Below are 18240 nucleotides of genomic sequence, written 5' to 3'. Positions count from 1 at the left end.
GTGGTGCACAGTTTGGCCAGTGTCAAGGTGACTTTGCCTAGGCCTAGGACAGAAAAAGTAGGTTATGATCAGTTTCTTGCTAATAGCTTATAAACAATTCTAAATGGGGATTTGCACAGGACACAGCGAGCTCCTTTTCTGCCGATAACTACCCAGACTGGAGGCCAAAGATAAGAGAATTCACATTTATTTTTCTTTTTACAACTATTTTCCTCTTGGCCTGTTCCTCTCTTCTGGGAACACACTGGCTGGAGAGACTAAAAGTAATAAGAGTCGTGAAAGACTCTAGCTGCTCACATTTTTCTTTAGTCCAGAATGGAGGCGAAGAACCTGGAATACAGACTGCAGTGAGATTTCCCATTTTAGGACCTGTCTCCTTAGTGCCGTTGTAGCTACACAGATGCACTGGAGTTGGTGAAGATTCTGCTTGGCACTGGGGGTCTGGTGGGGGCAGGGGTGCAGTTTGATAGTAGAACTCTTGTCTAATTCAAGGAAAGCTCTGGGCAAGCTCTCTACCACTCCCACCACCCCAAAGGTTTTCATGTTATTTCTCTGGGTAATCCTAGATTGTGGCCACGGATAATTCAGTTCACTCCAGTCCTCTGAGTACTCTCCCAGGTGTAGTGGGTGAGCTTCAAGCTAAAGTTCTTAAACCTGGGAACCTTGCAAGTCATATCTTTGACTTACAGCATAGGTCACAAGTCCTGGACGTTCTTCTTGCCCTGGTGCATCACTCCTTAGGGCCTCAGTTTATGACAATCTCATCTATGATAATGCCCCAATGCATTCCATACACTACCCTTCCAATACTCACCACTACTCAGGAGTTACACTGAGAGCCCTCTTGTCTTCTCGAGGCTATTGGCTCCATGATACAAGTAATCGAGATTTCTAATTTTGTTTGTAACCTTCCAAAACATCTGCAAATGTGTTGGTTTCATGACATGGCATATTTGCTAAAGTCCACTGAACTCTAAAGTTGGTTTAATAAAATACAACAAAACTCTAAGGTAGGCAGTGAGATGCCAGAGGAGTCTATTCCTGATGTCATACACGTTTTTATTTTCCAGGATTAATTTTAGGGTCAAAATTCTACTTAGATTCTTCTGAAATATCTCACTCCCTGATCCAAAATTTCTAACCTCTGCTCAGAACTATAGCTACTAATATCAATGGAAGCAGTCCTTGCTTGCTCAGTAGATTATGTTTGACTTGCATACCAAATATAATAATAATAATAATAATAAATTGGCAAAACACTGACAGTCTGACTCTGAATCTTATATTTAGTGCAGTAATTTTCTTGTTGACATGATAAAATATCTGACAAAGTAAATTAAGGGATGAAGACTAGCTTTTGGCTCACAGCTCCAGTATCTATCATCATGGGAAAGGCATAGCACCTAGAGAATGAGGCAGCTGGTCACAGTGTATCCACATTCAGTAGTTATGGGGAAAAGAATTCTTGTGGTCAGCTTGCTGTCTCTTTTTGATTCAGTCCGAGACTCTGGCTAAAGGAATGGTTCCACACATACTTTAGGGTGTGTCTTTATACCACAACTAACCTAGAAAATCACCCACATATATCCCCAGAGACTTATTTCTGTCATCATATTAAATGTCACCAAGTCTTCCCTGAAATTGGAAAAGGCCAGGAAACTTACAGCACAAATGGGCATAGTATAGGCAATGCAAGCCTAGGTCAGGCCCAGGCTTTGAGAAGCTGGTGATTTCTGCTTTATGCCCAGTTCAGTATGGTCTGAGAGCGCAGAAAGCAACCACTTTCCTAAAGAAAGCCACCAGACCACAGCTGGTCCTGAGCGAACCCCTGCTGGATTAAATAGTGGAAGCAGAATTGCCTCCACCATACTTACACCAATGTCTGACTCTGTAAATTATGATATCTAATGCCAAAGCTGGTTTTTAGCTGTAGAGTTAAGGTAAAATAAAATTGCTTTTTGTAATAGATATTTAAGTGTCCTGTGATCTATCCAGGATATCTGGGTCAAGCCCATCATATATTACAGTTAAACCAGTGGAAAACACTGTCTACATACCCTGATAATTCTAGAAATAGAACATTATTGCAGTCATTATACTTCTGGATATTAAGTGGCTAACGTATAATAAATAAACCTTGTCTGGTCTGACTTATACAGTGTCTGTTGAATACCTACTAAGTACAAGATTTTTATTGAAGATTATTATCTGCCCACCTAGTTTATTGATGTGCACTTATAGTTGCTTTTTCACCCTTAAATTGAGAGGTGCATCTCGAGGCATTCTTTTTAATATAAGGTCGAGATCCATTACTTGGGCACAATAGCTGTGAGTAATTTAACATAGTCCATTCCATTCACAAGCAATTCTGTACTCCTATCAGTAACAGACTGATCTATCACAGAGATCAAAGTACCAATTACTTCCAAAAGACTGGAGTATTGGAGAGCTGTATCAACTCAAAAATGATTTGTTCACATTCACACACAGTTAAGAGCAGCACTAAAAGCATTTTACAGTTTTCCTTTGATCTGATGTGAGCACTAGCCAAGGTCCATCAGAGATGAACTCCTCAAAGGAAGTTTTCCCGGCTAATGCTTTATGAAAGAATCAGGGAATTTTTTTGAATAGTGACATTTTTTTATACTTGTGGTCACACATGCTTAATTGTTTTTCTCCTAGAAGTGTCTCATTTTAGGACAACCATGCTTTAATGATATTATCAAAGTGAAAAAGCAAAGAATGGAACACCGCTTGTAAAATGGGTCTGCACAGGATTTCAGAGAGATGAAAACTGAATGATGGACTGGTGAGCATGAGATTTAATCTTTCCTATTTTCTTTTTTCTTTCTTTCTTTTTCTTCTTCTTTTTTTTTTTTCTTTTTTTGAAGTACCTCTCAGAGATCAAAGCTGCATGAGTCCTCTTTATCCAAGAAAATTGGCTGGGTCATACATTGCATATATTCGAAGCTACCCACTATCTAAGACTTGTCCTAAATCATTGGGGAGGTTTGATGCAATCTGTAGATGGTACCTAGGCCAGAATAGGCTTGACTATGAAGTTTTTATATTTGCATAAAGCATGGGGCAACATTCTTGTGGCTAATTAGCAAGAACAAAAGTACCTAAAATCTTTCCCCAAATATTCACAATATGTCTCCTCAAGTTTCTTCTTACATAATCCTGGGGTCTCTGTATATTTCAGCCCGAATCTAACCAATTCTGCTAAGCTCCTGGCTTTCCTCCAAGAGTATGTATTTATGTACCCATGAAAACAAGGAGTGTCAACAGATTTATATCCCATCTTTATAGCCTGGCAGAAAGAAAACAGAGAAGCATGTAACGATGTAATCCGATTTTCACCAGCCTCTGAAAGAAAAGCAGCTCACAAGAGGAAAACTATTGGAGAGGGCTCTCGATGGTGCTTACTTGCTCCAAGAGGCAACCCAGGCTTAGAGATAAATCAGTGCTAAGGTTTATGCACCTTGAAATCCATCCCTGTCCAGAAGCCCTTGGATCTCTTGGGTTGTAGAAAGAGTTTGGGAACTCAAACAATCTGCCCCCACTGTACCTCCATTTATATATTTGCTGTGAGAGGGAACAACCAAAGACAGAAAATTACCACAAATTGAGGCAATTCCCTGAATCCCTGTGTAGCATTAAATCCACTTGTGGTCAGTGAAAATTTGGTCCTAAAGCAGACAAGCAGAATCAAACATTCCTATGGAGAAAAAAAAAATAACATTTGCTCTTCTGCTTCCCACAGAGTTAGCAGAATATACTCTGACAGAAATGAACCAAGTCTGCCAAGACCTGTGCAAACAGAACTATCCTTTTATGAACAGTAAACAGATCTATGCTTGAGCTATAGAAAGTCATAATAGAAATATATATTGCCTTTTATCTTCTTCTCAGTGAGTGGAGTGAGGTGTCAGGAGTTATTGCTGTAATATCAGCTGAGAAGTGCTATTTTTCTCTTTCAAGCATGTGCATAGGTATGCATGGAAGGGCACTCATGATTACAGGACCACTCTGCTAGCTAGGTTCTTAGCAGCCTTTGGAAAAACATAAAATTGGCTGATGACACCATCAATACACATGGCTTCAAATTGTTCTTAGGAATCATGCAAGAAACTGCATGGATTTCTACTCAAGCTCAAAAAAGTAAAAGTGAAATTAAAGGAAGACAACATGTTTTCATACAATGAAGTCATGTAATTTAGAAAGGATAAAACAAAAACAAAAACAAAAACAAACAAACAAATAAAAAACAAAACCACATGGGTGAGTTTTAATTAATGATTCACTCTAAGTTTATACTGTCCACTGGAATGGATGGAAAGGGGATATCAGGAACGCTACTGAGCTCCTGGATCACGTGTGAAAACTGAGAAGCAGAAGAGACAAGGACTGGTATGTTGACTTTTACAAACAGCTAACTAGGGTAGGGATAATTTCCCCCACAAGCATTGGCATGCCTTTTTTGATGCCAAACTACTTAAGGCTAATAACTCGATTAACCTCCTGTCCCCTACTAACTAGATTTATGAACTGCCGAGAGAGGCAGCTAAGTATTAAGCTTTTGCTTATATTTATATAATTACTTTCAAGTGAAAAAAAAATGCCTTACCATGAAAACCAAGAACATTTTGCCTAGCTAAAATGAAACTTTTACATTTTCTAATAAAATCAGTATATTAGTCAAATAAAGTTTAAAAAAAAGACTCCAAAATGACAAGTCATTAATTAGGACTTAATGTCAAACACAAAGACTATTATTCACAAGGAGTGGTTGAGCTTCTAGTTTCAATTGTCCTTGATTTAATGGTACCCATTGACCTTAATAATGTGCAGTTCATGTTCTACTAAAGCTATCTGGAAAATGTGAATAGAATTGAACCAGGGTATAGTCTTGATTATGATAACAAATGTTCATTTCTCCCTTCCAACTTTCTGTTAATCGAAAAGAAAAGGTAATGTAAGAAGAGGAGAGGGATGTCTTGTAATAAAAGTAAGGTCTATTGCTCATTTTGAATAATAGCTTTCCCATTTCAATGACAAATGGAAAGGATAACAAGAGTTATCTCATGAGCTCATGAGTGCCACAAGGTTTCCTGAATTCGCTCAGTCTTTGCTTGCTCTTTCTCTAGTCTTAGTTCTCATTACCATGAGCATCTTCATCCTTCCTTCAAAGGCAGTAATTCAAAGTCATTAACTACCTAGAATACTGATCACAGCATTAATGTTGAATAGTCAAGAAAGAAGAACAAAATTACAGGAGGAAGGTTTACCTGAATGCTGGCTGTAGAGCGGTTCTTGCGGGTGGTGGTGGTAGCCATGGTGGTGGTGGTTTCCATGACAGTGGTAGACATTTCAGGTGGCATGGACGTTGTCTGTGTTGTTCCCGAGACTGATGGGACTTCTCCCACTAGCCGGACACTTCCATTGATTTTAATATTAGGGTTGTTCTCAGCTGCCATGTTCAGTACTTTCAAACCATCATAATAGAGCCCAGAGAGTTGACCTTGGAAGAGACGTCCTTTGTCCTTTCCTCCAATGGCTATTTGCGCCTGGGTGTTGAAGATGGTTAGCTGCCGGCCTAGTGGATTAGGTGGAGGAAATACTATTATTTCTATACATTTCTGCTCCTTCCCTTACCTATTTTGTATGGAGCAAGCAACTAAACAGACTTCCTTGAACAATAGAGGTAGATCAAATGTATAAGAAAAATTCACTACTGGAATTGGTGAGTAACATTTCATGGTAATTATCTCTTCCGCTGTCTAGCTAGAGATCCTAAGTTACCAGGATAACTAAGTCTTTTTCTTATTCAAAGGAAGAAGACATCTTTGTTTAAATATGAGCAGTGTTCCAGTCTCCTGACACATATAATCAAGGATAACAGAAACATCTAGTTCTGATCATGACAAGAATGAACCATAGTGGCCTAGTGTTCTAATTTAAGTTACAAATTAATGTAATGGCAACAGAAAAGAATGATATGCAGCAAACAAAACTCAATGAGGTGACTGAGAACATTGAGTTTAAAAATTAGGTTCAGTAATTAAATTAAATTTACTGAAATTAAACTGCAATTAAGAGGCTCAGATTCATTGCATACTTATAAAAATGGACACTCTGATCACCAGAAACAGAGTTTTCCCATAAACCATCATAGCGAGTAATATTCTATCAGCATTTGCTATTTAACACCATAATAATAGATGCATAATTTGGAGGCAGGAATGATAAGTTAATAGATTGTTCTCTAAGATGGGAGAGTAATTAGGCATTGATAAAGTTCCTAGAATAAGAATGGGGATGGGGATGAGGGAATCCTAAAATGGTTTTTAAGAGGATAAGGGGAGAAAAATCAGAATATATTTTAAGGGAAAGATGGGTAATGACAAAGAAAACAAAATGTAAAACCCATTGAATGATGTAGGGACATGGTAGGTAATAGGTTGTAAAATGCCAATAGTTCATCTTATTTCAAGTTTTTTTGGGGTGGGGGGGGGGAAACGGTGATCAGAAAAAAAAAATCATGGTAGAACAATTTAGAATGTAGGATTCAACTAACTAGCCTTATTCTCCATGATTTCAACTTATGTTTTTAAATTCAAACTAGGTCTTTGCCATGAGTGGAAAGCAGCATTTAAAACCTCATGATAATTTGTCATGACAGCAACATGCTATGGCCTTCCATCATGTTTTCTCTTTAGATTAATTCCATCTGCTTTCCCATATGGAGTTGAAAGAAAGAAAAGAAACCTATTCTTGGAATTAGACACATCTGTCCTGAATCAACAGAGCCACTAATTTCTCATCTAATCACCTGGATTATTTTAGGTGTAAATAAATATAAACTACTTTTTGCTACTCACGCCATGCTTTCTCTCTAAAAGCCCCACCAAACGGAGGTATGCTGTGGGGTTTGGCTTCTCAACTTCCATCACTAGTACAATCAGCTCTAATTTGCATAATGTACCGCTACCCTTGGATTTCTGGAATTTAGTGTAGATATACCCTCTCAGTGAAAACTACTGGAAGGTGTGAAGAAGAGAAAAGAGAAAGAGCATATAGTCACGGTGTACTCTTTAGCCAAGTGTCAACTTTACTCTCTGGGAAACTCTTAAGGGTTATTATTTGAGTGAGTTATAAATAATATTGCTCTTCTATTAGTCTGGGGAACTTTCTTAGGGTGGAAATGATCCACACTTCATAAGAATCTTAGAACCATACAAAGGTTCATATTTTAGTGATAGAATTCTCCAGTTCCTAGGGATGTACTCAATTCATTGATATTTGCCAATAAATCTCCTCAGTGTCCTGTGAGTTGGCACCATTTGACAGTTTCCATAATTTTGCTCTTGTTCTCACATGAGTTGCAACATGTCCAGTGCACAGTGGTGCAGGGTAATGGGCTAGAGGTCATATTTCTTTCTTTGGGAGCGATACACTTACTACAATAGAACTAGGATAATAGATGTACAGAATAAATTTTTTGCCTATCTTCATATCACCTTTTGGAGGAGCTTAACATACTGATTTAGAATAAGCTGTTTAGTGGAAGATTTCTTGGGTAGAATGTTAGCATCTTAAACTAGAAAGACCCCATGCATGTACAACTGTTGCCCATTTATGATGCTATCTCTCTTCTAATCTTTCATCTTCTCTTCCTTCCTCCCTCTTTCTTTTCTATGTAAGCCAGCATTTGTGATTAGTTAATGGCTGAGTAGCCTTGATTATATGTAGAAGATTTTATGTTCTAGTATCCTTGGACTGTTTCATAGTGCCAATCTCTTATAATGGTCCTCATCTTACTTTCCCAGAAAGATTCATTCTGCCAATACTTAAAAACGAAAAGCAGTCGGAGAAAATTGAAATTCAAACTGCAATAGACTGGCTGGAAATGATGGATTGCCTTCATTCTCTTTGTTATAGTCCACTCCATAAAGTGGCCATTGCTTATTCAAGAATGACTGAAAAATGAGGAAAGGCATGCCATAGTTGAGGCTGTTAGATTGAAATGTTGCTTTATTTTTTTGTTATCATTGCTTTACAAGGGAGACTCTACCAATCAATTCTTAGGGCCAACACACTGGTGAGTGTGACAAGGACTATCCAAGTTTCAATTCATGCCACAGGAAGGGTTTGGGTTTCTATTAGCTTGTTTGCATGATTAGGTCTTTTTCCTTTGGTTTTACAGACTTTCCCTAGTCCTCTGTACTTTACCTACACAGTTCAGGCCAGAGCTAGAAATCAGTTGGGGAAGAGAGCACTCTGTTTCCTCCCATGTCTTCCTGTCAGTGTCTCAGTTTTCTTTAGATGCACAAGAGATCATGAACAACAGAAACATAGTTCTAGCATCCTCTCTGTATGAAAAATGCACAGAACTAACTGGAGAAAGTTTTTGTTTATATTATTTGCCCAAGATGTCTCAAAATCAATGTCAGATATCATTCTTATTGTTGTAATTCACAATGATTAATATCTTTATAAGAAAAAATATGTGTACATATGAATAAATGTGTATTATAAATACACATGCATATAATTTTGGAGTATGAAGATCTTTCTATTGAAATTAACATGAAATTTGATAATAACAGCAAAACAAACAGGCTTTGCATCATGTAACTGTTTCATTTTAGATTCACATCCTTTTGGAAGTCATTATCTGTTGCCTCATTTTAACATCAAGTTCACATAGGTTTAAATTAAATCTGTGCACGTCTCTAGTCAGTGTTGCACAAAGACTAATTAATTAAATCTCAGAATACCCTGGGGGAATAAGCAGCATTATTTCTCCTCTCCTCATATGGGAAATCTGAGACACAAAGAGGTTAAGTGGGTTGTCTAAGGTCAGAAAGTCCGTCAATAGTCGACAGAGCCAGCAAACCCACTCCGTAATGCTGTGACTTAGCTCTCCTCCCCAGTGGCAGAAAGAACTCCAAAAAGACACCCCATGTGTTTCAGAAGGCACTGGTCTAACCTTCCATTTATTTATTTACTCCTTATACCCATATTCACAAACAAGGTCTTCCAGTGCAAATTTCCATTCTATTTGCAAATGAAGTTAGCTAGATAGAGGAAGAGGTAAAGAAAATAGATGCTACTCACCCAAGTTACATAAAGAGTAATTTCAGGGAAAACAGTATAGACAGTAATCTGTTTCCCAGTGTTTTGTCCAATAATATATACATACTTACATATATATGTATCTAATAAAGAAGCCAAGATACACCCATCCATACCGCCTAACCCACCCTTTTCCTCCCAGCACTGGACATGTGTGTATGAGGGCTTCCTTTTTCCATGAAAGCCAGCTGATAACGCAGCTATCAGAAAGAAAACTAAAAGCTTACTAACCACTTTATAATGGTTTGTACAAATGAAAATGCCTGGCATGCTATTAAACTTAGACTTCAAAAGGCAATGGAATAAAATAAAAATATTATTAACATAAAATTAAAAGAAACACAAAAGTTCTCTCAGGCACATGAGACTCAGGCATGCATCGCTTTCTGTTTTAAAAGTGAGGCAATCATTGTCTTTAACGTTAAAGGGACTTTATGAGCTGTTGATTACTAATCACAATTATTTGCTTTTTAGAGTTATTCTTAATTTATTTTTAATTAGACCACATATGTTGAAAATAAGGCATGCAGTTAAGATTCAGTGGGGATTTTCCATGTCTAAACATCTGAAGCATACACGGGGGTCCTTCATTTCTTTATTTGTAGATTATGTAGTATCTCCAACTACTTCTCATGCATACCTCAATCAAATCTCTGCAACATGTAAGGGGTTCTTTTAGGCCTTGAAATACATGTTCGTTTATACTGCCTCAAGGAAGAACAGAACCCCTCACTTTCTTAAAGATTAAGAGAATTTTCCTCATGGAAAAGCAAGTGTGTTTCTAGTAAGCAAAAGAAACCGCACAGAAAATTCTGCCAGGGTTTGTGATCGCTGCCTTCTTGAAGTTAGAGTGGTTGTTCCTGTCAGCAAATCCCAACATGTTGTTTGGATTTTCACAAGACTTTTCCCTTATCAACTCATTGTCTTAACAACTTACACTTGCATGTTGCATAAAACATCCTCTGAATGCACCAGGGTATCACACCAGCAAAGTGTGAAAAAGGTTTGTTTAGCTTCACTTTCCTGAAGCAACTGCAAAGTAATTAAGTTTGCCTAGAAACTTAGCCTCTGACAGTTTGAATTTAGAGGGAAAAAAAAATGTGTTCTTTCTCATTCCTTTCATTGTTTAAAAACAAATGTTCATACACACTGCTTCCTTTATAACATTTGGTTTAAGCACTTTAAATTACAAGAGTTGATCTTAGAGTTTTTGAGTTGATTTGATGTGGTTTGTTTTGTTTTGGTTGGTTGGTTGGTGGGTTAACCATGCTCTAGATAGCAAAGCCAAAACAGACTCAAGATACAAGTTTAACAAGTTCTTTTGAAAATTCTTTAGAAAGCTTTGGTGAGAGGTAATTTAAAACAAATTAACAAATTATGTCATGCAGTGGTTAAATTGCCATAATCCATTTCTTTCTTTCTTTTTCTTTTAAAATAGAGTTTCCTGGAAATTCCTTGTTTGTGGCTGCCATGTTGACAGCAGGCTAGATGTTAGTCCCTTTAACTGTGTTTTAATGGCGATGTATTATTGCATGATTTATCAACATATGGCAGGTGGAAGCTGACACAAATTATAATGAAAATTAAAACAGTCATTTATGCAGCAGGCGATTATCATTTAAGGAACATTTATTTGCAGGCTTTAAAAATGAGGGTTTAGAATCAAATGATTTTAGAATGAAAGTTTAACGACCGTTACCTTTTTCCTGCAGCCACTCCTCTACTGGCCGGTTATATTTGAAGGGGATTTTCTGTTTTACCATTTGGAGGCGTTCATTATCAGTGTTGCCTTTAAAGTTTAAAAAACAGCTTAAAGAACAATCTGAAAAGTCAATAGGTCATTAAAGAAAAAACATCCTAGGTGTTCAGTTTGTTTTATGAAGAGTTTTAGAGATAGATATCAATTTATCGTTAGAAGAGGTGGAGCTGAATTCACTCTGCCCTTGAATGACAGGTTGGAGGTCAGATTGATCTCAACTATGCAGTGCTCCATCACATGTTGGTCACGTGATTTGGGATACAAATCAGTAAGCAGTCAGGCTATTTACAGAAATCTCTACTTTTTAAACGCCTCCTCATCCTTCTTTCTCTCACCTACCATGGAGCTGGTGACAGTGAGGCTCAGTATCTAATCTTTCAACATTTCTCCTACCACCCAAGTTCACAATGAAAAGGGAATCCTCAGAACCTCATCCATGCAGATGCTACTGTTTTTCTGATGGGTTCCCTTCGGGAGCACAGGGCTGTTCACTTGGTGTTACTCTCAAGCATCTGTCCTTGCTCTGTACTCTAGAGAAGAAAAAAGGTGCCAGAGAAGATGATTGAACCCCTGCTATCCAAGGAAGATTGGCCAAGAGACAGTTCTAGGGTTTGGTTACATGTTTTTGTTTGTTTGCTTGGTCGGTCGGTTGGTTGATTTGGATGTATGAGATAAGACTGACTGTAGTCCAGGTTAGCTTTAACATATAGTAATTCTCTTGCCTTGGCCTCTAGAGCTTGAACTAAAGGGAGATTTCTTACTCCAAAAGGAAACCCTAGTAGTGAAATAACTAGATGAAACTGGCAGATTAGAACCTGTGGCACCATAGACCTCTATCGGTTTGTTGTTGTTATTGTTGTTGCTGGACATTTGAAAGAGATGGGATCTACAAGGAACATAACTACAGGCAAAGGAAGTTATACCATTAAAGGGCATTTACTAGCCTTTGAGCATTTATACTTCATTATTGCTAGAACATGCTGACTCAACAGTTCATTCCACCACTAATGCCCCTTCTATGAAAGGGTCTTCCAGACCAAGCATCCATTCACAAAACCTGTGAAGACTATTGCTCGTGGGCATGAAATGTTCAATTAGTTTCAGGCTCAAACATTGTGTTTTAACTACTGGTATGCCCTCTCTTCATTCTGTTACTGTTATTACCACTCTTGGGTGGTTTGTCTAATTAGGAGAAACTTGGAGAGTGCTGGTGTGGAGTCACACCCCTAATGAATATGCCTCAAATAACAAAATAACGAAGGCATGCTTTAGGAACTGTTCTAGCTCATCAGCCAACTGCACATTGATTTAGGAAGAACCAGTACACTTTAATTCATCATGTTTGATTCAGAGGCCTGTGTTATAACTTAGGAAACTCCACTCCAAATTACTAATATTTTAAAAAGGAAGCAAAAATCTTTAAAAAACAGATGGCTGAGGATTAAATTACAGAGAAGTCCAGAAGCTAGAGTGAATAGTAGGTTGTAGTATAGCCTCAGACCAAGTAAATAGAAGTGACCCATCACATTTCAATCACAGAGTCATTGCATGGCACCAGTTACAACTGGCCGAGAACTGTGACAATGAGGATCTCCTTTGATGGGCTTAGTGGGAGAAGGTTGAAGAAAGAAAGTGGATAGCAATGTTGGTAGATGGTGATTCCCCATAGTCTTCTCTGATGAAAACATTATTCTGAAAATCCTAGTAATCCTTACTGCCTTGGGATTGTTTTTTTGTTTGTTTGTTTTTGTTTTTGTTTTTCTGCCAGCAGCTCATGAGAAGCAACATGCTTCTAGCCCACAGTGAAGATCTCTAGCTGCCTACATAAATTATAATGTATCAACATATCAAAGGGCTGTCAGAACCCATTGGAGGCTTTCTTATCCAGCAGCTCTAGGCCTTGGGTCCTAGACCTAGAACCAGCAATAAACAAAAACTTACTGATGAATAATGTGGATAAGAGGAAAAATAAACAGTCCTGGACTCTAATGGATAGTTTAAGGTTTTTTTCAAAGTGTAGTAGTGTGAAGAATAGGAGACAATAAGCAAGAGGAAAAATCAAGAAAGAGGGTCGTTTCTTGCTGTCTCTATATGGCCATAGTTAAGGACATTGGTTTAACTGGTCATGCAGCTCCAGTTACTGATCGTGGTGATATTTGTTCTTGGAGGACCAGTATACTTTGTATTTTATTAATGAAAAATAAATTAGATAATTCTTAAATGTTTTCATATAAATGGAGTACTTTTCTGAAAATAATTCATATGCCTGATTGTTAATTCTACTCAGCAGGTGGCATATAATGTGGACTTCTAGGGGACAATGAGATGCCATACCGAGGAATGGAAATTGAATTATGCAGAATTCACCTTCAATAAATTTTGCTGCATTGGGTATTTTTTTATTTATGGTTATTGTTGACAACTTTGATAAAGACAGTGATGATTTACATTGTACTCCCTGTAATGAATTAGTGAAGGCAAAAATAAATATAAAATGGGAAGTCTTACTAATATGCTGGGCCAATACAGAAATAACTAAAGGTCCAAATTGCCAGGGTCATCTAGACAACAAAGTTAATTAATTTAGGTTATATTTATTTGCTTTCTCTAAATATAAATATATAAATATCCCCCTGGTTTTCCCAAAAGAGCCAGATATCCATGATTCATCCTCTTTTAAATATAAACTAGTGTAGGAAATCATTTATGGACATAGTACAGGGGGAAAAAAGAGGAAGCTGTTCGGTAAACAATGGAGAAAAGCACAGCTGGAATCAATCTCTGACCTTTCTGAAAATATAGACAGTCCATTCTTCTCCACCTCAGCTTTAAAGACATTTAGAAGCATGGTTTAAGTCTTGGACACCAGACTAATCGCATCTGGCACCAAGGACAGTGATGTAGCATGCTGTTAAAAGTCATGAAAGACAGAAGGCCATTTGGAAAACCACATTGGTTTAAGTCACCACATTAACATTATTCTTAGTCTCTTTTCATGTTCTTGTTGGCTTTTATTTTAATTTGTCTAAAACACTGGTAAGCCCTGTTTTAGAAACATGTGCAAGTGAATGGGTTCATTTGCCCCGAGCCCCATTCTAGAGATGGAAGGAAGGGCATATATTCTTTATTATAAGAATTCATACAGAGGACTATTCTGAAAGCTGCACAAACCACTTTAAATTCATATACACTCTTATTAAATACACAATGACATTAAGCTGTACATTTCATATAACAGCTAGCATGGACACTTAAAGAGTATAATTAATTACTCAATAAAAATAATGCTATACTCAGGATAGAATGGCCTTATGAACAGTAAGTCATAATTTCCTTCAAATAAAGCATAAGAATTACTGATTTGACAGAAACATCAGTTATTACCACATAGAGTGACTCATAAATTGAATAGGGAGCTCTTATAATAAGTACTTAAGTTAATTATATGAATTGGACTTCTACATAGAATGAAAATTTTAGAGAAACAAATAGCCATGTTTTAGTCTACTTGAAGTAGAATATGTACATGTTTATTCTCTGACACTCTTGACAAGTCATTGAAATTTTATATAATTGGTTTTCTACAGTCTACTAGCACATTATCAACTAGTACCACTTCTGGAGACGTATAGAATATGCACTGTGAAATTATAACATTGAGAAGAACAGAAGGCTCTGAGTTGAATTCACCAAAGCCCAGCTGGTTCATACACATAACATTGACCATTCTGTAGAATTACCTTACCGTTTCCCCTTCCCACTTAACTTTCTGAGGCTCAAAGTGTCTAAGTAATATAATCAGTAAAATAAGGTAAACAGTATCTCTTTAAAATGTGGACTTGATCTTCACTAATCACCGCCACAGAGTAAAACCATCCGGCAACTGGAGAACTGAATGAACACAAGAAGAAAATTCTTGCATAGAACAAAAGGCAACATCTCTAACACCACAGTCCAAACACTGGCTACTGTACTAGAATATATGAATATATATATATATATATATATATATATATATACACTGGATTTATTGAGGACAATAATGTTAACATAACTTAACTTCCCTCTCATCCAAAGGAAGCACACTGGTTCTATGGTTTGTTCCCATGTTGTTCATGCTATCAGCTGTCACTAGAAAGATGACTATATTCCGTTTGGTCTCACTAAGGTTATCACTCAAAGAACACCTAATAATGAGACAAGTAAAGCATTCTAAATATCCTCCCGAATCTCCAGCTGTTGCTGTTTATATGTCTATATTTTCTAAAATATATTCAGCTAATTCCTTTTCCAAAGCAAAGTGGGTTTCTAAAAACCACTGAAAGCAAAAGAGCAATTGAGGCCCTGACAAATGTGATTTCTTCGTCCAGCCACAGGTAATGATGATGTAGTGCCACCAAGTTGAGGAAGAGTAGCTTAAAGGTTCTGGCAATTTGCACCAGGCTGGCAGAAAATGCTTTTCTGCAAGCAGACTATTAATACCATCTGAAGTGTTGTCAAGCATGTGGCTGTGCTAATAGGAATAACTGTAGCAACATTCATCTGGATGAAATTAATGCCAGAGGTATTTTTGCATTTTGTTTTGAGCTACAGAATCAGGACAGAAAAGTTTTCTTTATTGCTCTATCAACACACACACACACACACACACACACACACACACACACACACACACAGAAAAGGAGTCTATTGACTAGCTGGATACTGAGGTCTATGGACAAGGGCTGGTAGCAAAAAAAAAATCAATGCCAGCCACTCAAGTTCACAGGTTCTTGCCAGGCCTCTGTCCCCAAGGAACACTCTGTGAGTTTCAAAGCAACTATATAACACTGAAGAAAAGGTACTCTCAGTGTGGCTTTAGCCATGTTCGTGGAGCTTTCCCAAAACAGCTTTCTTAGAGTTAGATAGGGAAGCATACTCCCCAAAGGACATCAAGAATGTTCAATCACTTGTAAGGGATGGATGGACCTCAACACAGAGCTAGTATGTTATATTTATAAAGTGCTTTTCAACCAAAGAGCTCAGAATGCAATTACAAACTCCATCTCATTAATCCTCATGACACGACACACCTTTAGGCTGCCGGAATCGGAACTATTTGTACGTTGTGGACTTTGATCCTTTAGGGTGTCAAGACAAAGAAATTAATCTTCTAAAACAGAAAACTCATCAAGTGGAGAAAGTGATTTAAAGACCCAGAGCACATGGGCATTATTAAGTAAGGAGTTTTTGGACATCCACTTAACTAGTTCCTTCAGCCTGGGGGACTTACTTTTCCTAATGAACAAGATAGACAGAAGTGTGGTCACCAAACAGACCTCAGCATGACTGACAGAACTCACTTCTGTATATGACATGGCATTTTCTTCCTTTGCAAAAGAAGTTGAACTGTTTAGGCAAAGGTAGTATTCTATAGCTAGCTCCTTAAGTGGCCCTGCTCCTATTCCTTCCTGTCTGTTGTTGGCTGAAAACACACTTTTCATGCACATACTTTAACACTGAATGATTCTTTCAAATCCTAAAAGTATACTGGGGAGGGGGGGCATGTTTTATTGGACAATTATGATGCTGAAGACACTCTGATGCAATCAATAAGACATGCATCATCATTTACTGTCCGTGCTCCACCTTTTCAGCTCATTTCTTCTAAACTTTCTTCCAAGTTTATGAATTTAATCAAGATTATTTGGAACCATGAAGTTTAGATGATGGCAACATCTTCCTCCCTTCCCATGGTCAAAGAGAGTGTTTTGAAGGAATTTGATTGGAGGTTTTTTTTTTTTTTCAGTATTGTCATGCTCTGTATCGTTAACTTATTATAGAAAAGCCAATCATAAAGTTGACATGCTATATAAGTTAATGAAATATAAGCTGGCAATATATGCTGGTAGACTCTCTGAATTTGCATCTCTCTTTTCTAGAAAATGTATGCATTCACATGTGTGTAAATTTTGGCTTCTTTTCTTTTTCTTTTAAAGAGTTATTTATTTTATGTATATGAGTACACTGTAGCTGTCTTCTGACACACTAGAAGAGGGCATCAGATCCCATTACAGATGGTTGTGAGCCACCATATGGTTGCTGGGAATTGAACTCAGGACCTTTGGAAAAGCAGTCAGTGCTCTTAACCACTGAGCCATGTCTTCAACCCAAATTTCAGTTTCTTTACATATAAAATATTATTTTTATAATAACTATAACAAGGATTTGTTTAGAGAATTAACTGAGGGATTTTATGGGAAGCACTTAGCAAACTGTGTACCAGACAAATCATAGAGGTAGAGGTATTTTAGATTATATTGCTCAGCTTTCTGCCACTATAAAGAAATATCTGATGATATTAATTCAAATATGGAGAAGTTATACTTTGACTCATCCTTTTAGAATTGCAATCCAAGCTTAGAGGATCCCATTTGTTTTGGGGTGTTGAAGAAACATCAATAGACTATGTTGAAGCAAAATTGCTCCCTTTACTAACCAGGAAACAAAGAGGAAGCCTAGAGATGTCATTGTCCCCATCATGCCCTTGGTGATCTAAGTATCTTTCATAACTTTTGTTAATTGTTGGTACCATTTGTTAATTTTTGGTATTAATTCCTAAGTGCAAAAGTCCTAGTTACAAACCCCTTACTTGTGCTTATATATTGTGGTGTGCTCAGTATTTGTTTCTTCTAGAACTTTCAGAGTTTCAAGTTCAGCATGGAGGTCTTTGATTCACTTGGAGTAGATCTTAGTACATGGTGAAAGATAAATATTGCATTTTACTTTCCACAAGTGGATACCCAATTTCCTCAACACCATTTTGAAGATGATTTTTTTTTCCTTAAAGTGTGTGCTTTGGCAGTGTTTGTTTGTTTGTTTGGTTTGTTTTGTTTTGTTGGTCAAGAATTTGGTGGCTATAATTGCATGGGTTTGTATGTATTCCATTCTATTGATATGCATGTCTGTGTTCGTGCCAGTACCATGCTCTTTTTATCAATTTCAAATCAAATATGCTCATCTCCATAGCGTTTTTTCCTCAGGATGCTTCAAGCTAAAAATATCTTAATGGTTCCCCCTGCCTCTAATGTGGGCATCGTGAATACTAAACATTTAACATATAGGACTTTGGGAACATTCAAGATCCAAACAGTAATGTAGACAGACCTTCCTTAAAGTCCATGCCCAGGAATGAATATAGATGCTGCTGTATTTATCACAGAGTTATATTACCATAAGCACATTATAAGTCAAGTTTAACATATATTTAATATAACTCAGCTATATACTCTAGAATTTTTATTATCACCCCCACATTATCATACATCTAACTTATAACTACCACTGGGTGCCTCAACCAC

The 18240-nt window shown here is 37.3% G+C and overlaps 1 protein-coding gene across 22 annotated transcripts in view; it reads right to left on the bottom strand.

Annotated features, from left to right (window-relative positions):
- Nrxn3 (neurexin 3) overlaps nt 1-18240 on the bottom strand; it is a 1606331-nt gene that overhangs the window by 122811 nt on the left and 1465280 nt on the right. For 14 of the 22 annotated variants that reach the window (XR_015045250.1, XM_085830590.1, XM_029484639.2 and 11 more), the window contains 2 exons: nt 10841-10930; nt 5292-5599 (listed from right to left, as the gene is read on the bottom strand). Coding sequence is in view for 21 of the 22 variants with exons in the window: in XM_085830590.1 (XP_085686716.1) it covers nt 5292-5599; nt 10841-10930 (398 nt within the window). In the remaining variant the exon portion in view is untranslated. The remainder of the gene's footprint in view (nt 1-5291; nt 5600-10840; nt 10931-18240) is intronic. The other 8 variants (XM_085830589.1, XM_085830586.1, XM_085830592.1 and 5 more) reach the window with 1 other exon arrangement.

This window comes from Mus caroli, unplaced genomic scaffold (genome assembly GCF_978045245.1).
Source record: "Mus caroli unplaced genomic scaffold, Mus_caroli_1 scaffold_14, whole genome shotgun sequence".
NCBI lineage: Eukaryota > Metazoa > Chordata > Mammalia > Rodentia > Muridae > Mus > Mus caroli.
The sequence above is the reverse complement of the archived record's forward strand: the minus strand, read 5'-3'. Positions and strand labels throughout refer to the sequence as shown.